The sequence below is a fragment of the Acinonyx jubatus genome, chromosome B1, assembly GCF_027475565.1.
Source record: "Acinonyx jubatus isolate Ajub_Pintada_27869175 chromosome B1, VMU_Ajub_asm_v1.0, whole genome shotgun sequence".
In the NCBI taxonomy this organism is placed as follows: Eukaryota; Metazoa; Chordata; class Mammalia; order Carnivora; family Felidae; genus Acinonyx; species Acinonyx jubatus.
The window spans coordinates 629,113-654,556 of NC_069382.1; the positions used below are offsets into that span (position 1 = coordinate 629,113).

At 53.4% G+C, this 25,444-nt stretch overlaps 1 protein-coding gene across 7 annotated transcripts in view; it reads left to right on the top strand.

Annotated features, from left to right (window-relative positions):
• Nucleotides 1–25,444, top strand: part of DLGAP2 (DLG associated protein 2) — a 770,542-nt gene that overhangs the window by 259,330 nt on the left and 485,768 nt on the right. The window contains exon 1 of one of the 7 annotated variants that reach the window (XM_027049963.2): nt 23,812–24,372. The exons of 5 other annotated variants lie outside the window; for them this stretch is intronic. In XM_027049963.2, the coding sequence (XP_026905764.1) occupies nt 24,339–24,372 (34 nt within the window). In that variant the 5' untranslated portion in view covers nt 23,812–24,338. Of the gene's footprint in view, nt 1–23,811; nt 24,373–25,444 lie in introns of those variants that run through there. One more of the 7 variants, XM_027049966.2, reaches the window with a different exon arrangement.

The following is a 25,444-nucleotide window of genomic DNA, read 5'->3' on the forward strand; positions in this document are numbered from 1 at the left end:
CCGGTGTTGTTTTCTGAGCAGAGGCTGCCGTGGCATCTCTTCCTAAGGGTGCCAGCTGGTGGTGGCCGGGCCTCCTGTCGGACCCGTCCCAGCAGCCGGCTGAGAACCCTGGAGTCGGGCATGCTGACATCCCGTACTGTACAAGGTGGTGCGATTAGATTGGAATTATTTCAGCGAAGATGTTATTATTAAGAGTAATTTTACCAAAACAAAAAACGTCACGGCTCATAGACTTCTCCACTACATTTGAAACCAGCCCTCCTAAAACAGTCCATCATGATTAGAAACGAGTTTCCTAATCGCCAAAGTTTGTTAGACTGTGTGGCTGTTTCCCAAATCCAAGTCTTTAACTCCAAGGAAGCAAGTTTGCTGTCAGCTTTGAGTCTGTGAGCCATCGCCGGAGGTCTGTGCTGACGGTGGTCATGTCATGTCCTGGGGGCTTGGCCAGCTGCAGGGGGGATGCCCCCTGACTCAGCACAGACCAGGCGTCAGGTTTAGCTCATTTACTGAAACGGTGAAGGGCGTGCCTGTGGTGTGGGGACATCCCTGATGGCTGTGCAGGGACAGCAGGCACCTGCATGCAGGACGCAGCCCGTGTGCCCAACAGCAAATCCTAGGACTCACACGGGCCAGTTTTCCTGGAAGGTAGACTCCCTCCTTGTTGAACAAAGGCCCAGACCAGCATCTGGGCACCTCTGAGTCATTCTGAGCCAGACGAGGTAACAGTGACCCTCACGTCCTCACCCGTTCAGCTCACACCAGAGGGCTGACGGCACGCAGACTCACCGCACAATTTTATTCTGTGGATGTAAATGCTTCCTGGTCTATTTCTTTTAGGCCTGTGCTGAAAGATGTCACCGTGCCCAAGAGGTGAGGTGTTGGAGTGGACAGCCCACGTGTGCCTGAGCCGCTCGCTCTCCACCGTGAACCCCTCTGGCTTTGGTTGTGCTCTTGAATCGCCACTGAACGTGGACAGTGCCTTAGTGGAGGGCACCTCTCTGGGAAGCACCCCGTTGTCCCCAAAGCGCCACAGTCCCCACCGTCACACCGAGTCACCACACAGGCGTCAGACAGTAGAGAGGCATTGTTCACAGGGCTGTGCTTGAAGCTGGTGATGTTTAAGGCAATTAAAACGCGGTCATGCCTCCATCTGCTGCCGTGTGTTGTGTTCCGACAGCTGTGGCAGGTGCTCTTGTGTCCGTTGGGTGCGTTTGAGGGGTGCGTCCCACACACACACGGCGGTGGATGGTGTTGGTGAGCCCCAGGTGTGAGGAGCAGCCGGTTATAGGGATGGCGAGTGTGCATTCCTGTGGCTTAGAAGGTCTCATGTCAACCTGCTTCCACAGCAAACTCGGGTCAGCAGGGGAGGAGGAAGGCCTGGCCAAGGCCACACGACTACGAAGCTCTGAAGTTGGGGCCAGACAGAGCCCGTCACTCAGACTCTGCTCTCCTGGCACAAACCCACACATTCACGCATCAGTTATGGGGGTTAACGAACACCACGACGGAAGCTGGGGAAGTGAAAATGCCACCCTCCCACCCCGGGTGGACCAACAGAGCGCCACAGTGTGCCCAGTGCCCAGGACCCTGCACCTGCTGAGGCCCCCAGGGAGGACAGGCTCCCCCTTAAATGTGGAGTTGGGGTGATGGCGGAGGATATTCTAAGGCATGTGAATGAGCGTGAGGGTTTTCCGCCTGGGGACTGGCAGGTGTGTCTGGAACGGCTGTTCCCGGGGCACCTGAGGAGGGCTGTGGGCCTGGGCCTGGCACGCTCATAGCGGCCACTGTACTTGGTGCTCACGGAGCCATCGAATGCTCAGTTTACAGGGGAGGGGGCAGTGGGCTTGTGTTGCAGAACGACCAACCTGGCCGAGAGGAGACAGCGGGTTGGAGGGGCATGTGGTGGGAGCCGGGATGGTAGCCAGGTCGCTAAGGAAGGTGTGAACAGGGTAATGCAGTAATTTGTGTAAAGTTTTAGTGCCCTCAAAATAGTAGATCACGTATTCTTAATTGTCTGTGGAAAAACAGTTTCCATTTGTTGGACATCAGAATGTGTGCTCACCTTATGCAGGTGTCACGGGCAGTCAGCGTCCACGTCCTTGTGTTGCTGGTGGGTGAAGGGGTGCCAGTGACGTCAGGGTCCGCACCCGGGCCTGGGGGTCGGGGGAGCCCTGTTCTCCAAGCGTCCGTTATTTGGTGCACTTTTGCACCCCGCAAAATACGGTGTTTTCAAGGCCCGCAATTCTGGAAGCTGCGCACAGTAAGCAGTGGGGAGTATCTCTTCCCTCGAAGACGTGTTATCCCTGAGTTTGACCAGAGGGGAATGTGCAGACGTGGCCCCTTTGTAGCCACTTCAGGCCATTAAAATAATCAAGCTGAAGGCTTTCTGCTCCCGTGACGAACACTGGGAGATGTTCTCATAAGTCGGATCACCGCCTCTGCCCGGGTTTCTGATTCACCAGGTGTGGGGTGGGGGCCTTGGCGGGGAGGTGATTGATTGTATTTCCAAGGAGTCCCCAGGTGACACTGATGTTGCCAGTGGCCACGACTGACAGCCATGGGTGTGAGCCCAGGCTTTGCAGACAGCATGGTGGCCTGTTTCCAGTGTACGTAGTAATCAGGCGAGTTGACTCAGAGGCGAGGGAAGCCCAGTGTGGGCTTGAATAGGCAGCTTGACTCTATTATCATCATGAGCTGTGCGCGTGTTGTGTCCAGTGTGGTGAGTGAGTTCATGTACATGCAGGGGGTGCTCTGCTTCTTCGAGTGCAGGGCTGGCCCCCGGCATGTGTCCAAGGTCACTTCATCAGACGCTTGAGGCTCTTGTCTTGTTGTGGGCGGGTCACTGTGTAGATGATTGTGCCGGACGGTGTCTCCTCTCCACGCTGTTGGGCTCAATTCTGGGGTGTTCTGTTCAAGCGTGACCTTGGATAGCTGGGTGGGATTTGCCGTGATGGGAAGCAATGCCACTGTGACCGCTCCCTGGACTTGAGGAAAAGAAACCAGAAAAATGCCATAGGCTCCAGCGGCATTATGATTTTCGCCTCCCCTGGGGCCTCTGTTAGACACCAAATCAGAAATCAAGAGGCAGAGTGAGATAATTATTAAAAAAATTTTTTTAAATATTCGTCTTAGAATGTGCGAGTGGGGCGGGCGGTGGCAGAGAGAGAGGGAGACACAAAATCTGAAGCAGGAGAGCGAGAGAATTCTTAAACAGCATTTTATGGGCCATAAATACTAAGTTGGCTATGATTCCAAAAAGTAACCCTATTCTGAGTGTGCTAATTGGGATGAGGCAGTTAGTGGGTTTTTTTTTTAAATTTTTTTTTTCAACGTTTATTTATTTTTGGGACAGAGAGAGACAGAGCATGAACAGGGGAGGGGCAGAGAGAGAGAGGGAGACACAGAATCGGAAACAGGCTCCAGGCTCCGAGCCATCAGCCCAGAGCCCGACGCGGGGCTCCAACCCACGGACCGCGAGATCGTGACCTGGCTGAAGTCGGACGCTCAACCGACTGCACCACCCAGGCGCCCCGAGGCGGTTAGTGGTTTAACCTCACTGCTGCCGTCCCTCTGGTTTTTGTTCTGAGGAGTGCGTGGAAGGAATCCTGCGATTCCAACAAAGGCCGGAAGCAGGTGAGGGCCGGCGTCCATGCAGGTGGAAGGACTGTGTGTGTGGACACGACCCCAGACGTGTTTGTTCACCCACCAGCAGCTTCTCGGCCAGGAAATCATGCTGTTGCATGTGAACGTGGCAAGCTGCTGTGTCCTGCGGCTGCCGTGAAGGCAGGGTCTCGGCACACCACCGCGTTTGCACGGGACGTGCACATCTGTGTGGGCTGCGTCCAGCTCTGTGCCCCTGAGGACCTAGGCTGGCAGGGGTCTTAGGGTACAGCACTTGGGGTCTTCCAGAAATGTGCTTCAGTCGGTTTCCTCATCCATGAAGAGAAATAATCACGCCTGTGTAGCGCACTCAACAGCGCTTGCCTTGGATTGAAACCCGTGTGACTAACACGCGTGGAATCGGCGACCGGCAGGGCTTGGAGGTGCTGTGTGCCGGGGGGTCACCCTCGGACAGGAAGGACGTGAGCCCCGCGAGGAGCCCCGCTTCCCGCCCTTCCTTCTGACTCCAGGACCAGCCTTTTCTGTCCCGGCTGAATTGCCTTCTGCCAACTGCCTGCTCGTGACTCGTGTGTGTTCTCATGTGCGAAGGGGTGTGACACCTCCAACAGTAAACGGTCAGGACACGGGAGCCTCTACTTGAGTTACTTTGCACTCGGGACACACTGAGAGAGCAGAATTTTCCCTGTATTTGGGAATGGAGCAGAACTAATCTGTCTTCTTTAGGGAGAAATCTATCCTTGACCCTTGATTACGGTTCATTTAAAATAAAATTTAAATGCAACCGTGGGATCACGTCAGTTTTGGGACGGTAACAGGATAGCATTTGCATCTCATTTACTTGATTTATTGAGGAAGAAAATGCTGCTTCTGTGACCCGGTCCAGCTCCTCCTGGCAAGGCCTGTCTCATTGCTGATCTCTGGACCCGCAGTGTGTGCTCGGGGGTGGGTGGGGTCAGGCCCTCTGTGCCCGCTTGTGGGGGAGGCCAGGTGGAGCTGTCCCCACACGCCCCCCAGGCTGGCCAGCTCAGGACTGACCCCCATCCTGATGCACAGACACTGCCTCCCTTAGATCTGTGAAGCCCTTCTCGTCCCCTCGTCTCGTAAGCACACGGAGTCTGGAAGGGTTAGACAGCGTGGCCATGAAGGTGTCGGGGGCTTGGCCACCCTGTCCGATCGCCACACTTGGGGACCTTGTGTGTCCATTGTGTCCGGCTTCCCGCTCACACTCGACATCCTTTCTTGTTGCCATTGTTATGCTGAGAGATTCCACCTGCCACGTTGGCCGTGGGTGACACAAGCAGACAGTGATGCTGAGCGTGACACCCCAGTGACACCCATTACGACCGTGGCTGAGCAGAGATGTGCCTCCCCCACAGCCCTGGCCTTTGAGCTGGGAGCGGAGGCCTCGGTGGCAGGTGCCCATCTGAGGTTCCCTGAAGCAGCCAGTGGGCAGAGCTGGGAAGTGCTGGCTGGCAGGTGGGGCCTTGTGGGGGGACGCGCTTCCTCCCTTGCTGGAGGGTGAGCGCGTCTTCTGCTGCCCCTTGGTTGCTCCCCAGGGGAGCTTGCTGTAGGTGCAGCTGGGCCCTCGCAAGTAAGGGAGAATCTCCATGATGTCAGCGCCCGGCCCCAGAGTGAGCACCGTCTGTGGGAGTTCAGGGATGGAAAGCTGATCCTCTGAGAGTTAGCTGCTAAAGTGTCTACGTGTCCCCTAGATGGAGCCGTCCCCCTGCCTTGTGAAGTGTGGGGACCCAGATATGTCACGCAGGGTCTCAGTGGCCTGGGTGCCCGCACACTGCAGACTCTGGGCGGACACTGACCGGCGGGGGTCTGCACTCACTTGCTGTGGGGAATCCGGTGCCTCCCAGGTGTGGACCTCCCCACGTGGGCGAAGTCTGTCCCTATGCGCCACCTGGGACCGACAGCCCACCTGGCAGGGGCTCCGGACGTCAGGGCCGGTGGGGAATGCAGTGCCCACCGTGCACAGCACCACGTCCCCGAGGTCGTGATCCGTGTGGTAGCAGACCAGCAGTGTGATTCCTGCGAGAGCCAGGTCTGTGCTGGATCCCGGGTTCCTGGCTCATGGCCTGCGCAGGGCTTCACTTCCGACCTTGAATCCCTGTCAGGTCACCTCTTCTCTGGTAAAAGCGAGCCCTCCAAGGGGTATTCTGCGTGCGGTGCGTGTGGAGGATGGCCGAGGGGAAAATCCTGGGGTGCCGTCGGGTGAGGCCCAGCCGGCACGAGGGAGTGCTTCTCAGTGAGCCCCAGGAGGTGTGGACGGGGTGGACACGCAAGTGGCGACCGCGGTCCCTTCTCACGCCAGTGGACGGGGTGTTAGAGCACGTTGCTCGATGCGGGGAAGAGACCAGGGTGCTGCCAGTGCAGTCCGAGGAGACCACAGACGGGACATTGTCCCAGGATCTTGAAAGACGCGTGAGCGCTTCCCGACTGACGGGAGAGGAGGTGGAGCGGACAGACGGATGACGGGAGCCCCGTGTCGGAGGTGGGAGAGGGCCCCCGCGGCTGCCGGGGTCCCAGGGGAAAGTGTCTCGGGCCAGCAGAGCCCCAGCGGGTGGTGGCCAGTGGTGCTGCTCGGGGGGCAGGGACGTGAGGGGGCAGACGCGGGTTCCTTTGCAGGGAGGACTTAGCGGGTGCAGGTGTGCGTGGCCAGAGCAGAAGCCTGTCACGGGAGCAGGCATGAGATGTGCCCATGCCCGTGTTTCGGGTGCGCAGTGGCACCGGGCGTCTTCTGTGCCCGTGATGCTCCTGCCCCTACAACATGACGGGCCGGTGCAGTTGCCCGAGAACAAGCCCATGCACGGAAGGCACGTGTCTGTAGCGGGGCTGAGAGAATGTCAGGGGAGAGGCTCCACCACTCACCACCGTGGCTTTGCCGGGCTGTTTGTTCCCCTTCTCCTTGAAGCCACGAGGACAGAGCTGGCTGTGGATGTCCTGTGGGCAGTGGCCGTTGCATTACGCAGTCACGTTGTATACCTCGGGGGCCTCTGTCCGTGTTGTTCTAGTTCAGGAGGGTCAGACTCTGCCTCATCACGTGTCCCTTTCCCACCAGCACTCCGCCCAGAGTAGAGGCTCAACGTAAGTTTGTCGGGCAGAGTGCTGGTCCTAGAACCTGACATGCAGAAAGCCCTTAAATTATGTAGCTTGGTGTGATCCCAAGAGAACGGAGTCCCTACGACTGTGAAAGCTCAGGGGTGTCCAAGATTGCACACCCTTCTGGCAAGGCTCCCCACCTCTGGATTTGTCATATTCGTGTGGCAAAACCCAGTCCTGTGAGCCGAGCCCCTCTTCGGCCCCTGCCTCCACACAGCTGCCTGAGGCTGGGACGGGCCCAGATCTGTGCATGTGGCCTCCAGCCTTAAATGCAGCCTCACAGCAGCTGACCGGCTCCCGTGCTTCTCTGGAACATTGGCTTGCACGCCCCCCACCGCAGATTCCCAGACGTCCAAGCCCCCACTTGTGAAGCTTCAGGTCTGCCTTCTGTACTGTACCACCCCGCCGATGTGTGGTCAGTCTGGAAGGACCTCTCTGGACCAGCCGGCCCTCATTCCTGCTGCCTCCTCTCTGCTTCTTGGGCTGCTGTCCCTCCAGTCCTGCACCACCTGCCCTGAGGGTCACCGAGGTCTCCCTCTTGTTAAATCCTATGTGATCCCCACTGGCTCCCGTCTGACACCGTGTGGGGTCCTGCTGCCCCTCGCCCCTGTCGCTCCCTTCTCTCTGGGCTCTGCCGCGGCCTCAGCGCTTGGCCCTCCCCTCGCCCCTTCCTACCCGCTCCCGCTTGCTCTCCCCCGTTGACATGGGCCCGGCCGTGTGGCATTAACTCTAGTCAGAGTTGACTCTTCGGACTCTCCTCAACACACTTCTCTCAGCACGATGCAGACGCCCCAGGCGGAGACTGGCTTGGGGCTCCCCAAAACGGCATGTCTCTGACTTGACCACCTAACTGTGGTTAACTAATGTTAGCAAATCATGGCTAACCAAAGTTAGCCAACTATGGCTAACTAGCCATGGCTAAATAAAGTTAACTATGATTAAGTAAGCAAGGCTAAATGGTTAACTGAGGTTAACTAACCAAGGTTAAATAAGATTGACTCGCTAAGGTTAACCCAGGTTAACTAACCAAGTTTAAGGTTAACTAAGGTTGACTAAGGTTGACCCAGGTTAACTAACCAGGGTTAACTACACAAGGACAGCCTGGGAGTCTGATGCCTTCCACCCCGCCCATCAGGAAATCCCATCTGACCTCGTTTCGAGCTGTCCACGTGCCACTTGGCTCCTCCCACGGTCCAGATCCTTGATGCCCTGGCTTCTCAGCCCTGGGATCCTTCAACAGTGTGATGGGTTAACACTCCTCTGAATAAAACCCAAGCGGCTTCCCGTGAAGAAGCCTGGAGAAACTAGCGGCCAGTGTCCTCCAGGCTGATACGGTCGCACCCAGCTCGCACCCTCACCTGGGTGCCCCCTCCCTTCTCACTGGGCTCCAGGCACCCGGCTTCCATAGTGTTTCTCCAGCCTGGTGTGCTTGGCTGGTCCCTGGCCCTGGTGTTCCTGTGTGCACGCCTGGCCCGGTCCCACAGGTGTTCTCGTCTACACCACGTGCAGCCCCGGTCTGCATGCCAATCACTTTTCCTTTCCGATGCTGTTATCGCTGTTTGACTCATCCTAGCGGGTGTCAGTATCTTCTCTCTTGCCCATGAGGAAGTGAGCGGATTGGTTTTGTTCGTCGCTCCTTCAAATGGATGTCCGCTCCACCAGACAGGCCTTTTCTGTTTGGCCCCCTTCTCCGTGCAGCACCCAGCAGAGAGGTGCATGATAAATGCCCAACACATACTTGTTGGAAGAAGGCATGCGAGGCACCCTGGGGCCCTCGGGGAGAGCTCACCGGCCCAGGATCCTGCAGAGAGTCGCCATCAGGCCCGACCGAGTGTGTGACCCAGGCTTCATGGTGCTGGGTTCCGGACATGTCAGGGTGGAGGGGTGCGAGAGGTAAACCCTCGTTGGTTTTAACTGGTAAGGAGGAAGTAGACGAGAGTATGCAATAATAGGCTATTCGATTTTATTGAAGGTTTTTCTATTAAAAATAATGAAAAGCAACCCAGCAGTATAAAAGCTGTCCAGTTACTAGTAAATTAGTAGCAAATAGAATAAAACCAGGCATTTATTAACAGAAACATTATTTTTGAAGCATAATGTGAGTTTAATTACCTTTATTTCCTTACCGCTTTCATTTCTGCTGTGCCTTTAATGCAATCTCTAATTCTGCGGAACGGAATCTGTGCATTATAAAAACATTTGCTTTGCTGTTTTCCATAAAAATGTCAACCTTTGTGTCTGACCATGGTGCACACTCTGTTTCGTGGCGAGGCGGGAAGTAGTTTCTTTTTTTGGTTTGGGTTTGTGACCCCAACGCCCCGCCCAGTCCCCCAGCTGCTGTGCAGGTGTGATTCCGCGGTGCTTTGTGGAACAGCGCCGGCCCACTGAAACGCCCTCTGCTAAAACGCTAAAGAAAGTAACAAACGTTGCAGAGGTCCCAAGTCATGCCACGCTTGAGCGCAGGCTTCCGACGCTTTGGTGCCTGCCGTGCACACTCTCTCTCCACCACAGTAACCAGCGTGTCAGTGCGTGTCGGGTGAGCCGACAGGCGTGCGAGCCACCACCTCTCCACCTCACATTAGTACCTTGCCTGAAGCCAGTTTGCGGATGTGAAAGCGGCGTCACCTCCCCGCGGCTCCCGACGAACAGAGAGGCTTGTGGAACTTGGGACGTGCCGGGTGTGGAACCCACCTGAAGCCCCCACCGGGGCCCGCCCGAGCATCGGTGTCAGCGCCTCGTCCAGAGCAAGCGTGCAGTGCTGTGCGCGAGATTGGAAAGACCTGTTCTGCATCTGCTTGTCTGCTTTATTAAAGCCATATATAATTTTCTGACAACAGCTGTACTAAGGCATAATTCACATGCTGTAAAATTCACTCATTTCTGATCCACAGTTCACTGGATTTTGGCGTATCCACAGACTTGGCAACCATCACCAGTGTCTAATTCCAGAACATTTTCGTCACCTGCAGAACAAGTCTGGGGGCCAGTAGTAGCCGGTGCCCGCTATCCCCTCCCCAGCCCCCAGCAACCGCCAACCCGCATACTGTCTCCACAACGTATCCTGTTTCGGGCATTTGGTACAAAAGGAATCGTGCAATACGTGGTCTTGGGTCTGGCTTCTTTCACTTTGTAAGGCTTCGAAGCCCATGTGTGTTTTAGGATACGTGAGTACTTCTTTCTTGCCAAATAAAATTCCATTGTATAGCTATACCATGCTTTATTTATCCATTTATCAACTGATGGACGTTGTGTTTTTAGTAACACTACTCTGGACAGCATGTATGTGCACATACGATTTCCGTTCTGTTGGGTGTGAGCGGGGGTGTGATGGCTGTGTCATAGAATCCCTCTTGTGTTGTGGAATCCCCAGAGTACTATCATTCTCCGTTCTGCCAGCAACGTGACCGTGTTCTGATTTCTCCACATCTTTGCCAACGCTTCTATCATCTGTGTCCTTTTATCCGATGGCTACAAACAGCTGTCTTTTTGTGGCTTGGATTTGCATTTCTCTCACGTTGAGCATCTTTTCACATGCCTACTGGACATTTGAATGTCGTGTTCATTCAGATCTGTCTATGCGGATTCTTTGCCCATTTAACATGCTGGGTGATTTGTCTTTTTGTTATTGGGTTGTAAGAACGATATAGTCTGGATACGTTTCTTGCCGGTTTGTTATTGGTGAATATTTGCTCCCATTTTGTGGATTGACTTTCACGTTCTTGGTGGTATGTTTGCAGCACAGGACTTGTGAATTTTGACAAAGCCCAGCTGACCTATTTCTCTCTTTTATAAGTTGTGCTTTTTGTTTCATACCTAAGAAAACCTTGCCGACTCCATGGTCATGAAGACCGCTCCCACACTGTATTCTGAGAGTTTATGCTAGGCCTGCGATCCACCTTGAATTAATTTTACATGTGGTGTGAGGTAGGGATCTAGCTTCATTTTTCTGCACATGCATTTCTAGTTGTCGGAGCACCATTTGTTGAAAAGACTCGTCTTTCCCCTGAAAACTGTCTTGGCATCCTGGTTAAAAACCACTTATAGGGGTTTATTTTCAGGCTTAGTTTTATTCCATTGATCTACACATCCATCCTGTGTAAGGAGATGAAACCTCACCTTTGTGCTTGAACATCACAGACCCTTTAGTCATGTGGGGTGGGCTCTACTGTGTGCAGTTCAGGGTCAGGGGCCCACCTGCCTGGGTGATGTTTCCACTAGAAACTGTAGGTCTGGTTGTCCTGCTCCCTAAGGGTCAAGTTCTTCATCTACGAAGTAAAATGCACTTAAAAGAGTAGGCATGATGTTAAGTGAGGAGTTGTATGTCATGTGTGCAAATTGCTAAGAATGTGCCTACTGCGTGTTACTTGATTCTTCACGTGAGGTCATCATCTCTGCCTTATAAAGCAGGACACAAAGCTCACAGAAATTAAATCATTGTCCTGGATCACGCGGGAAGCCAAGCAGGCAGAATCTGAGTCTACTTCCACACTATTCCCTCTGTTTTGCCCTGGGCCTCTTGTTACAGTGACCGCTGACTTTGAGACCTCACGCTCGTGAGCCTTGTCTGCTTAGTTACCCCCTGAGCGTGAAGGAAGAAGGGAAAGCCATGATTCTCCCTCTGAGGCAGGGCGGTGTCCCACCGTCTTTGCTGGACATGACTTTAGCCAGCGGAGGACAGTGATGGACGTGCTGGGCCACGTCCATGGGGGGAGCACTCTGAGACGCTGTCACAGCAGCAGGGGCCCTGCCTCGGTGCTTGGTCCTGCCTGCCTTCCCTTTTGCTCTATAAGATGAGAAGCTTGGGTTACGTATTCCCCTAGGTTCTCTCTGACTTTAAAATTCAATGTGCCCGTAAATACGAGTAAGTGATTTTCACGACTGTATTGAAATGACACGAACAGACTGAAAGTTAGAAAAATAGCAACGGTGTTACTGCCTGAGTCACAATTGGAACTCAGTTTTTCAGGAAGTACATTAAACCGTAGAATATTCTGAATGAGATTGATAAGAGATTGACATAGTTCTGTGTCTGTCATCATGAAGTCCCTCCTGTTTCAGGGTAAATTCTCACAAATGTATCCTCGGGGGACGATTTTGAGCAGGATATCATCAATGATTCGTTCAAAGACTATCAAGTGTCTCTGAATTTTTATATTGTAAGGATTTTATATTCATTGTCTCTTAAATTACTGGGAAAAATTTGTAGTGACATTGTGAGTAATGTTAAAAATTTACATGTTGAGGGGCGCCTGGGTGGCTCAGTCAGTTAAGCGTCTGACTTCGTCTCAGGTCGTGATCTCACGGTTTGTGGGTTTGAGCCCCACATTGGGCTGTGTGCTGGCAGCACAGAGCCTGCTTGGGATTGATTCTCTCTCTCTCTCTCTCTCTCTCTCTCTGCCCTTCTCCCCCCTTCACCCCCTGCAAAACAAACAAACTAACATTAAACAAAGGTAAATGTTGAATGTGAAGGCATGTTCTCCTCTGTAATTTCGTGTCTTCCCAGTTGGACGTTCTTTGCCACAGCTTCTCCGCAGCGTCCCCGGTCAGGACGCCATCAGCAAAGACGTTCGCCCATCTCTCTCTCATCACCTCACCCAATGCCACAAGAGGGTGGAACTTAACTTTTTTCTTTTATTTGTTCAAATTAAATTAACTGTGTTTGTCTCTCAGGTTATGTAAATAGTGTTTCCTTTGGGAGATACGGGATATTTAGAAAAAGCAATGAATCTGGCCTTCCCTCTCCGACCTCTCTGAAACACAGCACTGCCGATACTTTGCTGCGTTCGTTCCCGCTGCGCACACAGCCACAGACACAGATGTGCGTGGACACAGGGACATGAACGGGCGTTTCTGACGCTTTCAGAAAGCAAGCTTGAGTTTCTGGAATGCATGTCATATTAACCAACTTTTACACTGAATCATGTAAGTGTATACCTGCAAATATTTTATGTGTTCTTAGTAGCTACTTTGTATTTCATGTACAGGTAGTATTTTTTTCACCCCAGTCCCTGTTCTTGATATTTAAATTGCTTTCGGTTTTTCGCTGTTCAGAGTAACAACATCTAAGAACATACTTGTGTTGAAATGCCTCACTCCTTTCTCAGAAATTCCTTTAAAGTGCAGGTTCCTGGGGACTTCTCAGCAGGTCCGCGGAGGGGATGGAAAGAGGCTTCCATTTTTATGTGCTTCTGACACACTGTGCTGCAGCCTGAGAGGTGACAGTGACACCCCTGCTTCAGAGGAAGAGGTGTCCCAGGGCGGGCGTGGGCAGCATGGCAGCCGCGGCCCCCGGAGGATGTCAGGGCTGCGCACTGCCACACACAGGGCACCTGCTGTTCTTACAACTCTCTTCCTCCCAGAGAGTCCGGCTGCTCTGGGAATGTAGAGACAGCACTTTCAAGTGGCACTCAGCCGAAAGAAGCACTTGCCTGTGTAGTTTTGGATGCGGCCTCCTCCCCTCTTGATACGAGATTTTTTATACTTGGGGATAAGGTGGGCACGTACCACAGGCACATGCAGAGGAATCCGTGTGGTTTTCAAAGCGTAGGTGCAGGTTTTATTTTAATACGGTTCAGTCTAAGATGGCGTAATAAGAATGTTTAAGAGGACAACAGAGAATTTTAGGCTGTTGTCACACACACACAGAAGGGGTTTTGGGGCCACCTCTGCTCAGGCACTAGCAGGACCTCTGAGCAAGCCTGCAGCTCGCTGGGCCTTGACTTACTTCTGAACAGGGAAGACTCAGCCTGAAGGCTGTTAAAGTTTCTTTTGTTTTTATTTTTAATTTTTTTTAGTGTTCATTTATTTTTGAGAGACAGAGAGAGATTGAGAGAGAGAAAACACGAGCCGGGGAGGGGCAGAGAGAGAGGGAGACACAGAATCGGAAGCAGGCTCCAGGCTCCCAGCTGTCAGCACAGAGCCCGACGTGGGGCTCGAACCCACGAATTGTGAGATCATGACCCGAGTTTTGTGAAGTTGAACGCGTAACCTACTGAGCCCCCCACCCCCACCCGCCCGGTGCCCCAGGTGATGCTTGCTTCTTTTAAAAAAAATTTTTTTTAATGTTTATTTTTTTGAGAGAGAGAGAGACAGAGACAGAGACAGAGAGACAGAGTGCAAGCTGGGGAGGGGCAGAGAGAGGGAGGGAGACACAGAATCCGAAACAAGCTCCAGGCTCTGAGCTATCAGCACAGAGCCCGATGCGGGGCTCAAACTCACAGACTGTGAGATCATGACCTGAGCTGAAGTTGGACGCTTAACCAACTGAGCCACCCAGGAGCCCCGGGTTTTTTGTGTTTTAATTCTGACAAGCTTTGTTTTCATGAAAGCAAGTGAGCTTAAGCAAGTGGTTCACAAATACATTTGTTACGTTATTTGTGCACGTGGGATGCTCACTGTTCACCTCCTACCCAAGGTAGGTCCCCTCCCCACCCCCCGAGGAGGCAAAGGGAGAAACCAGCCCACCCCCCACCCCCAACACATACATCCTGCAAATAATGGCCGGGCCCCAGTCCCTGGAGCCTGGTGACTCAGCTTGGAGTACTTGCGTGGGGCACGGAGCTCCCGGGACATCCTAGTGAGGGCAGAGGGAGCGCTGGTCCCCTCAACCCATTGCACCTGTGTGTCTGGCTCTCCACCCCTACCCCCATGAGTCTATAGGAGAGAGTTTGTCCAGGGTGTCTGACAGGCCCCCCTGACTGCCGAGGAATTCTGTCCTTTGCTTTTGTTCCCTTCTCTTCTGCCTCTCCTCCATCTCCTTTCCACACACCCAAGGACTTAGGTTGCATGAGGGGCATGCCCAATGCTGGGGGAAGTCCCCTGACCTCAAAGAAAACAGGAGAGGGAAATCACTTTTCAGGTGACCAGGATGCCCAGCAGTGGAGGGTGTACCGTTATGGAAAGTTTGCAGGAGGGTCTCGAGGAGGGAACAGAGAGGAAGAGAGGACGGCACTGGTGGTGACCCCAGCCCAGGTGTTGTGCGGAAGGACTAACTCGGGCGGGGGCACCTCCTGGAGGAGATTTACCCCGGAAGTAGGGTCGGAGGTCATAGGGAAGAGCCTGAAGGGTGGCAGAGGGGACTAGGTGCTCGCCTGGGAACCACCACTTGGGTGTTTAATTGGCTTGTTTGGGAGGTTTGCCTTTTCTGACTGACGGGCAACATGGGCCCTTCTCCTGGTTACTTACAGGGAGGGGCGCCCTGGTGGCCTCAGGGACATGTAATGGACTTGGAAATGTGCAACGCCAGTTCCAAAAGGCTGTTAGCATTTCTGGGAGGCGTCCTGTGAAACCCTGAGTGATGACAGTCCAGCAGGAAACTGGAAATGCTGTAATTCATCCAATTTCTGTATTCAAACTGTGCCTTTCCCCACATGCCTGTCTGTGCAGCAAAGCAAGGAGTGCCTGGGTTAAGCAAATATGTGAACCTATTAAGAGAAATGTAAATTGACATAATCAATAAATTTGCTTGTGTTTCTTTTCATTGTAGACTTGTTATTTGATCAAGCCTCAGCTTTCTACGTGTGTATGTTTGCAGACACGAGGGAACATACATAACGTATGTTGCTGTTTGCATCTTTGCAACAGCAAAGTGATGCTTTATGTTTTGTTTTGTGAGTTTGGGTTATTCAGAAAACTAAGAACAGAAACATGGACGATATGGAACCACATCACATCTGACGTGGGATCTTCTCTCTCCTGTTGACCACCCAGTCCCTTTGGGCAAATTACTTAGTATTTTGAGACCTCAGGTTCCTCATCTACAAAATGCCTTCATCCTGCAACTCTGGTGAGGGTCAAGGTGACATAAACGGTTCCTACATCCTCCAAACAAGCGTGATCATCAGCAGCTGTGCAAGTCTGACCTGCCCAGAGGGAGTCTGGAGGGTGAGCGCAAACGTTAAACTCTGTCCCGAAGGCCCATCGCGGATGCACGCTGTCTCAGAGGAGCAGTACGCGAGGCCCCGCTGACCGAGGGCAGGCTGGCTAATGCACATGCACCGGGACACAGGGCAGCCCCTGGGTGGAATTGTAAAGGGCACAGAGCCTTCCTGCGAACATATTGGGAGCTAGCGGGATGTCGCCATAGCAACCAAGGAATAACCATAGCAGGCTGGCAAGCAGCAAAAAAAATCATTACGATATTTAAGAAACTGTTTAAGAAACAAAATTTTAATGATTTATTTTCGTTATTGTTGCTGTAGTTTCCCCTTCTTGACAGAATAGGCTCTTGTTCTATTTGTAGAAACTTGTTCTGCGAGGCTTTCAGAGCCGAGTGCTGTTGGGGTTGTATTTTCCAAAAGATGAAAAGAGTCCTTTTGAGGGATTTAACTTTTATTTGGGATTTCGTGAGTAAAGAAGTCTGTGGTTGGTGCTACAACAAATTTGGTGTTAGACTTCCATGTTTTCCTGGTTTCAGGTTTAACATTTGACTCTTGGGACCTGTTCATCATCAAAAGTGCCAACATCGGGAGCTGATGGTTTGCCGCAAAGTTGTTTCTTGGAAGGTTTCTGTATTGATTAGTTTTTCTCTTTTCCCGGTTTGAACACCTACACAAGCACCCAGAGAGACACAGAAAAACCAGAGCGTAGACCCCCCCACACCTGGGAGCACGTTCCCGCGCAGGGCTGACAGACCGTGTTGCTGTTTTCCTGTCTGTGTTAAATGACCGGCTTCCGTTCTTAACAAGAGTGTGAGGCATGTGGCTGGCTGCATGGTAAGGCCTTTGGGCCTTGTTTTACCGTCTCAGAAGCATAGAGTTTCGTATCAGTGCTATCACTCTGGTAGTCTAAGTCACCGTGTTAGAAGATGTGTTTCTGCACATGGTTGTATTTTTCCAAGGAGTTCCTGAACGAATAATAAAACACACACAGTAATTTGGCCTTCCCCTCTTGGTCTGCCTGCCTAGGAATGATCAGATCATGATGACTGCTTAATTTAAATAAAATTTAAATTTTATTTAATTTATTAATTCAAATATTTTCTCCTCAGACACTAAAACTATGTAGAACATTTGGGTTTATGGTTTTGCGCTCTGTTTTGTATTATTATATTTAGGGTCAAGATTTTAAAACTCTTTTGGGAACAGAGAGTAAACTCCTCCCAAGTAATCAAATGGTGAGGAAAACCCATCTGACCTAGAAAGATTTTTCATTATTAGATATTTTGAGTAATGTGTTTTGTGTCACAAAATCATACCAGTATCCTTAGCCCATGACACCCCGGCTTTCCTTCACTAAGCGTTAAGTGCACGCATGGACCTGAGTGGTGAGCTCCCACAGCCAGGCGCCCAGGCATCACGCGCTGGGAGACACAGTTACACGTGTACAAGACGCACGTGCGCTTGAGCCGTTTGTAAGGATTCACTTCCCAAAACGTTTTACCAAGAATCCGGTCTGCGGAACATGTAAAGGGTCACTGATGGGGCTCGCTGAGGGGCTCGCGGACCAGGCCCGCCACCTGATGGGGCTCTGGCAGTCTGTGAGCACAGGGCGACTCTCCTGGCGTCAGGGACTGATGAGGGTTTCAGGGCAGGCAGAGGATGGTGAGCTGTCGAGGACTTCAGCTTGCTGCCTTGGCAAACCAGTGTCTCTCTTTCGTTTTCAGCCGTAAGCGTGGTGATTTAGAGTCGTCCGTTCTCTCAGAGTCTCCTCTTCCCCACGTAGAATGTGACACGGCCCAGCTCTTGCACCCATGATATGTTAGGGCTTTATCTGGTTTAGTTTTCGAGTCACATAATATACTTTTCCACTTTGTACTCACTGCTAAGATTCCGTAATGCATTATTTAATAGTCCTGTTGGCAGACATTCCTGTCAAAACTCTTCCCTACGCCAAATATTCTCCTACAACCCTTAGAAACCCCCTTTTTGGTTCTCACCTTTGGCTGGCCACCGTCCCAGTGCTCCACGAACCAACCCCAGTGTGGCTCCACTGAGGGGGTCCCGGGGGGGATGGCACCAGAGTCTCACACAATCAGGTTTGAGCCCGGATTCTCACATCCTGGGTTGAGGTGAAATACTTACTCTCCGTGGACCTAAGCTCCTTCATATTTCAAGGTCAGGGGCAAGGGTGCCGGTTGGGGCGATCCTGGTGAGCCGATAGCTGGCATCGGGGCCCTGGGGGCACATGGGCTCTGCTCCGGCCAGGAGGGAGTGTTCATCACAATGCAGTCGCTTCCTCAGGCAGCTTGTTAGAACATTAGAGGTTTTAAAAAAACTCGAATTCATGTTTTAAGAAAATCTGCCTGTACTGTTTTGCGTTACAATTTTTTGATTAAGTGGCTTCAATCAAATGCGTTATGTGGAATCATTTTACAAGAGGCCCTATGGGTCACTCCTGTGAGTCTGTACATTTGAATTTTATTTAACTCAACTACCCCCGTACCTAAGGAGGGGACGGGGCTCTGGGGCCTCCGTCTGTCCTTCCTTCTTCTGCCCACTACAGCTGTCTCTCATTATCCTTTCCTCTTGCTTAAAAAAAATTTTTTTTTAATGTTTATTTATTTTTGAGAGAGAGAGAGAGTGCAAGTAGGGGAGGGGCAGAGAGAGAGGGAGACAGAATCTGAAGCAGGCTTCAGGCTCCAAGCTGTCAGCACAGAGCCCGACGCGGGGCTCAAACTCACGGACTGTGAGATCATGACCTCAGCTGAAGTTGGACGCTTCACCGACTGAGCCACCCAGAGGCCCCATCCTGTTTTGTGTGTGTGTGTGTGTATTTATTTTTCTTGTTTTAATTTTAGGATCTTCTTGTGTCTTGATATGTACTTCAAGGAGTTATTCTTTGTTCTCCATTTGCTATAGTGCTAGCAGAGTTAAATTGGTGCTGGCGATTTAACACCCGAGAAATAACTGTGTTGTGAAGGCTATTGTTTTTTTTCCCCCAGATAAAGAAAACGTGTTTTATAGATGCCATTAAGATGATCACTTCCTACTTATGTTACCATTTCCAAATAGATCTTGTTTCCAAGCTGGGGAAAAGAATTGCGTTTCTCCCAGTGAGCAGGACCCCCACGTGCATGATGCAGCGGCCTCCAGGTCGCTTGCCGCTCCCCCCGCCCCCCCCCCCCCCCGCCGCCACCCTGGCTTTGACGGTGGGAGTCTTGCGAGCGTTGTGCTGGAGTTAACACTGAATTTGGAGTCCATCGGAGCGTGGCGGACAGGCCCTCCAGAAGTACTGAGCTCTGACGGGGCCCAGCCCCCGTAGCTCAGAAATCCCTGTGCCGATGTTGGCTGTGCCGTGACGCCCGACGGTACCTAGGAGGTGAACTATAATCCCTGACTAATCCTTTGTGCCTCCGTTTTCTACTGAAGACGACCAGAGCATGGAGGTAAAATGTCATGAGGACAAATCCCCTTGAAGAAGCGAATGATGTGATTGTTGAAGCTGAGAACTCGTGAGCCTGGGAGCATCGTCCAGATCCCGTGTGATAAGTGGCTGCCGGAGCCGCGTCTGCACCGGGACAGTGCCTTGGAGTTGTGACATTATCACTGCAGACTTTCGCCTTCGGGCCTGTGCAGGTCTTCACCCGGGAGCTGCAGAGTCCCCCGTGGGTGTACGTGTGGGAAGACAGATCGAAGTCAGCGGTTTGCACTGGCAGAGCTAACTGGACAACAGGAATGAGTTACGGTTCGAACCCTCACGGGGTGATCTGGATGGAGGTTCGCGTTAACCCAGAGGTCCCGGCTCTGCCTTTGTTTTCAGTTTGGCTGAACTGTCGTCCGTCATGACCGTTGTGTAGACAAGAGTGTAATCATTGATGGCCCAGTCTTCCCTTCTGTGGACATAAGTGACGTGCCTCAAAACTCCACAGTGTCTCTGTTGTCTCCATAACTTGCTAGCCGGCCTGTGTCTCTCTCTGAAAGAAGATGAGGCATCTCTGTTCTGAATACCTGCAGAGCCCTGGGGGTGGTGGCTGGGGCCACACACAGCACAGCCTCTGGGTCTGATCGGCTCTGAGTGAGATTGGTTTGCAGACGGCTGGTGTCCTTTCATCTTCGAGAATTGTGACCATGCGGTTGATACTAACACCAGGGGTTAACATGCACTACACAGGAAACAGAAGGAGAGATAACCTCTCATTTAATGGGGTGAAACGCAGTACTTGTGACGCTTTGCTGCTGGAGGCTGGAGTAGCAGAAGAGGTACAGGCAGCCAGTCTCGCTGCTCTCCCAGTTCTGGGTCCTTGGCGCCTCGTGAGGACTCGGGCGTAAAGCCCCAGAGTGTGTGGTTGTGGAGGGAAGTCCAGGGAGGGCGTGCTCTGGGTAATCGTGGCAGTTTTGAGAGGACAGAGCTGCACACATAGCTTCTCTGTGTCCACAGTCAGGGTCCCGTGGGGCCAGGGAGTGACTCTGGCCCGAGTTGTCCTGGGGCATTGGCTTAACTGACTGGCTATGGGTGTCATTCTGGTGTTTTGTTAAATCCCTCCTTTTGGAATGTAGCTGGTGCTGTCCAAGGTTGTTGCTGTTTCCTCCTAGCTAGGGAATAGGCCTGACTTCCCGAATGGACCCGTGAAGCTCGATTCATGGGTCACCTTGCCTGGGACCGGGCTTGCTGGTGAGACCGTGTTTCTGGGCCTGCTGTGCAGTGTCTGTGAGAAACCAGTGCTGGAATCGGTGGTCTGTGCGGAGGAAGCCTCCCTGGCCTCCCACCTGCTGGGGGCCTGTATAGGACTGAAACACAGAGGAAGGGGCAGCATTCACCTTGTCCTGCCCCCCCCCCCCGCCCCCCATGGCTCCCAGGCCGTCAGACTCGGGCTGACTTCTCCGTCTGCAGATGTGGTCAGTGGGACTTCCGGGGTCCATAACCATGTGAGCCCTTCCTGTAACAAATCTGTTCTTCTTATCCCCACATCTCTGTCTCTCTCTGCCAGCTCTGTGTCTCTGGAGAGTGCTGGCCAACACAGGCCCCAGCCTAGCCACACGCCACAGGCTGGCAGTGTGGCCCACATTAGGTTATGAAATCCAGTTGGGTCCGTGGGCACCATTCTCCGCACGTCCGTCTGGACGGCTGTTCTCACGTCTCGGGTGGCATTGGCACAACCTGGTGGCCATGTGTGCTCCATCAAGGTGAGTCCACGCTGATGGAGAGGGCATGGTAACATGGACTTTCCTAGTCCTCATGTGCGGGGGTTCGACCTGTCCTTGACTTGGGTCTTAATGACAGTGCCTTAGTCCCTTGTGACAAAGCTCGGTGTTCGGACAATATGTAAGATCGTACGGCCTTAGACGTGGCAGTTAAGGACCCCTCCTCAGACTTGGCTGTGCCGCATGCAGGTGACCTAACACAGCTGGACGCCCGTGTCCCGTGGTAATGATCCCACCTGTGTCTACCCCAAAAGCGCTAATAAAGTCGGAAACTATAAATCCATTGCGGCGAGCCTTCGTTTGGCAGTCGACGGTCTCACTCAAGACAGCCTCTCCTTCTGAGGACACACACAGAGCTCCTGTCCTGTGGAGGGACTGCCACAGGGCTCCCTATGCCCCAGGCTGGGCCCTGACCAGCCCCAAGTTTCCTGGGACACTCCCCTCCATCCTCGACCCCATCTCCATCTGCTTCTGGGGGCGACCTGTCACCCTGTGATGTTCCCTCCACCCCATCTCCTGTGGTCCCAGCGTTGGCCCCAAAGGCTGCCCTGCCAGCTGCCCTGGCCCTCCCACTTCAGCCTGTGGGCAGACGTCTGCTGACCCTTAATCAGTGCGCAGGCTGGGGTACCAGCCCCTGTGCATTCGAAAACCCACATACAGCTTTGACTCCTCCAAAATGTAACTACTAACATTTCACTATTGACCAGAAGCCTTGATGATAACAGCCGATGAACACATATTTTGTGTGCTGTATATATCATATGCTCTGTTTACTTACGATAAAGTGAGCTAGAGAAAAGGAAATGTGATTAAGAAAATCACATGGAAGAGAAGACACATTCACAGAGTAGAAACTTTGCGGGTGAGTGGCTGCGCAGCTCAGGCCGTGATGTCCTCAGAGCCACAGCATTTGTCTGCTTCCTCATCTGCACCACTGTCCCAGCATGTGATGTGCCCTCTGTGTGTGTCATCGGGAGTGGGCTGCAGACCCTCACCTGAGTGCCACGTGCTTCCCTGTGCTGGTGCAGGAGCTGTGGACTCGCCTCTGTAACCGGTGGGGACATAGGGGCTTGGCGGACACAGGTACAGGGACCACGGGTCACGATGATTCTGTTGGCATTAGCAGCATAAATCGCTTGTATGCAAAGTGGGAGTTTTCAAAGGTGCTTACAGGCTTTGGGGGGCCAGCAAGATGGCAGGAAAGACGGCTGGACGGCCGGCAGAGCTGCTGGGACTTCTGGTGATCCAGGGGGCAGCTTCCATTGTGGGGTCCTGGGCCTGGGCTTGCAGAGTCCCCTCAGGACATCAGCGATCAAGGCTCTGGGTCAGGAACCGGCTGCAGGGTAAACACTGGAGTGTTTTCGGGACATACGCGGCTGCCTTCATTTCCTGGGGCTGCCCTAACAAGGCTGGGACTTGGGGCTGAGAACCACAGATGTTTCCTATGGGTGCATTTGAAGGCAGGGGTCACGGTGTGGGTGGCTCTGCTTCCTGCTGAGGCCCCGGGGGAGGACCAGGCTCTCCCTTCCCCTGGCTTGTCCCTTCCTCTCTGTGTCCTCTCTTCCCTAGGAAGGATGCCCACCTGCTTGCCATGGCATATAGTGCACAGTGGATTTTAATACACAGTGACTGGATCTCAAGATCCTTAATTACATTTGTAGAGACCCTACTTCCAGATAAGGCCACATTCTGAGGGCCATGTGGATGTAGATTTGGGGGACGCTGTCCACCCCTCCCAGTGGTACAGGTGATGTCCCCGCAGGGTGATTCACTCGACACGTCAGTAAGCCGTGGAGGCCGCCCTCTGTCTGCAGGGCTCTCCCGGCTCTGGATGCAGGCTCCAGAAACGCGCCGAGGTCAGGCCCCATGCTGCTGCTCCTTGAGGCATCCCGGCACGTTGCTGGAGCAGACTCTGGTGGGGTTTGCTTACTGGGAGTTCACTCGTTTGGGAAGGAGGCTCAGAGTCCCGATCCACTTGGGTAATCCTGTAATCCTACTCGGCGTCATGGACACCCCTGTGTTGTGGGACCCTCAGCGCTGTCTCCCGGGGGCACAGGCAGGCCCACCACAGGCTCACTCTGTCTCCATCCCTGGAGACTTGGGTTGGGAGTTGGTCAGGACTCATGCTGACAGAAACCCCTGGCACCCCAGAGCATCCACGCTGGCCCGTGGGACGTTTCGCAGTGATATGCTGGTGTAATTTAGTAAACCTGAGGTCTTCATTCGCTAATCAGTCTTATTAACGGTGAACAGTGTGGTGCAAACCCTGTCTTCTCCCGCTGCCCTGTCCCTGTCTCCAGAGTAGAGCAGGGGAAATCTCGGGAGATTGTATTATGAAATCTGCCTGAATGCCTCCCTTACTATCTCCACGTGGCCACTCAGCTTCGGGCATCTTCCTTTGCACTGGATTCTTGCCATCCTCTCTTTGTGGGCACACGTGATGACGAAGCCGAAGGTTTTTATAAATAGTCTCTCAGGGGCGATTCCACACGCTCCCCGACAGCCGCTTGGCGGGGTGGGAACCCGGCTTTAGTGACATAGTCTCCATGCATGGATCCTGGAGGGATCTCAGCCTCCCTGGACACTACCTCTCCGGGTTTTGATCCCACCTCTGACTGGAGTTTCGGAGGGTGAGGTGTGTCCAAGCAGGACACGGTCCCGGTGCCTTAAAGGGCACCGGCCACGGGGCCCAGACCTTTGCTGCAGCGGAAAGTGGCCCATTCCTCTCTTTCGGGGGCTGTCGTGGAGGTGGGTGGAGGGGTCGTGTGACAGACAGGTGCCTGTATGCCCCCTCCCACGCCCGCCCCTCCCCTCCCTGGCAGAACTGGCACTGTCCCCCGGGAGGAGGTGTCCAGAGGCGCACAAGCCATTTGAGGGGAGGCTCTCCTCTCCTGCTGTAACTTTGGAGATGGGGAGCATTCCGCGTCAGGAGTAGAAGCTGCCTGGCGGACGGGCCTCCGAACGCCACGCACGCTCATGTTTATAAAGACCCGTGTCGCCAGAGCAGTGACGCTCCCTAGGAAGTTGTCCATTTATGGCTACTAGAGCAAATGATATCATCACAATAGGTGGCTCCTGTCTAAATAGGGATCATTTGTGAAATGAGATTATAGACATTTATCTGAAAAAACAGGAGATAGAGGCACCTGCTTTCTGTAATTGATATCCTGGGGGATAGCACTGCATGGAATTAAGGCGTCCGTCTCCGTGGCTAATTCCGTTAGGAGCAGAGAGCCTCCCTCTGCTGCTGTGTGCCAGGCGGCCCCCACATCCACATGCAGAGCACTCCAGATCCGTGTTTTCTGTTATGCCTGAATATATGGGACATGCATTGCAACCCTAGGCCACCGTGCTGCAGTGCACTTGTCTGGCAGAGCCCTGTGGCCGGCCAGCCCCGGCTGTGACTGGCCAGGTCCCCGGACACACACTCCGTCGCCTCTGGCCTTCTCCCGTGGCGGTGATTTCGGACCTTTTCTCCGAGCGCACGTCTCCCCGTTTTCTGAGAAGCCGCCTGCTGTTTGCATTTGGATGCGGCCAGCAGAGCAGCGGGAACCCTGCCTCGGTAAGTCCAGGATGACTCATTTCTTACTTTTCCTGCCTGGCTGTGTGCTTGCACGGATGTGGTGGCTCACCTCCGGGAGCGGCTCGCCTCTCCGTACTTTGCACCACGGCTTTTCACTGCCCTCCCTCCGGGCCCCGGGCTGCACCTGCCTTTATAAGTAAAATGCTCCTGTCTCTCGGCTGCCGTGCCGGCAGCAGCTGGGGACACAGTCGCTGCCATCCCGGGAGCGTCTTAATTGGCACGGAGGGTGTGGGGGAGAGGTCTCGCCCAGCAGTCCACAACTACACCGCTGTAATCCTAGAGCGCGAGTTCAGTCTCCAGTTACCCATTATTCCCGTCGTGGCCGAGCCCCAGAGCACTTTGTAATGCAGGAACTACTCTGGTCGCCCCCGTTTATGACAGCAAGGACGCATCAGTCTCGCCGCTGGTTCAGCGCCCCTTTGGGAATGAGCGAATCCAGGGACCTGTGGTTGTTAACACCCGTGCGTTCGTGTGCAAGCGAGGGGGAGAAGGAAGCCTGTGAAGACAGCTTCCTTTGTGATGCCTAGCGCAGCGAGGGTCTGTGCCGCTTACCAGCTGCAGGAGAGAGCTTTCCGGGAGGTGCTAGGCAGCTGCCCTGCGTGCCATGAAAACCGAAACCTCTTCAAAGGCAGGAGACTCCGGCGTTGAGTGCCGAGCAGGTAGCGGTCCTGCGTCCCCTCAGAGGTGACGGCGTTGGACCGTGGTGGGAATTGCTGAGGTTTTCGAGGAGGCCCCCGGGCACGCGCTCTGACCGGGGTCCCCGTGGGCCCCTGGGCCTCCCGCCCTGACCCCCGAGGAGGCTTCGCCAGAGGGAACTTTGAAGCCAGGGGACTACGTGCCTCGAGCGCGTTGAGCGGGCGGCTCGAGCTGTCCCCTGAGGGGGCTGCTGCTGCTTCTGTTTCTTGTCCTGCTTTGCTAGCATTTTTTTATGTGCTTTCTTTACCTTGTGCGGAAACGCGCACACCTCTAAATAGTAGGGGCCGGCTCCTTCCTAGTGAAAGAGAGCGTCCATAAAGGGTATGTTATTAACTCGGGCATTAGGCAGTAGCTG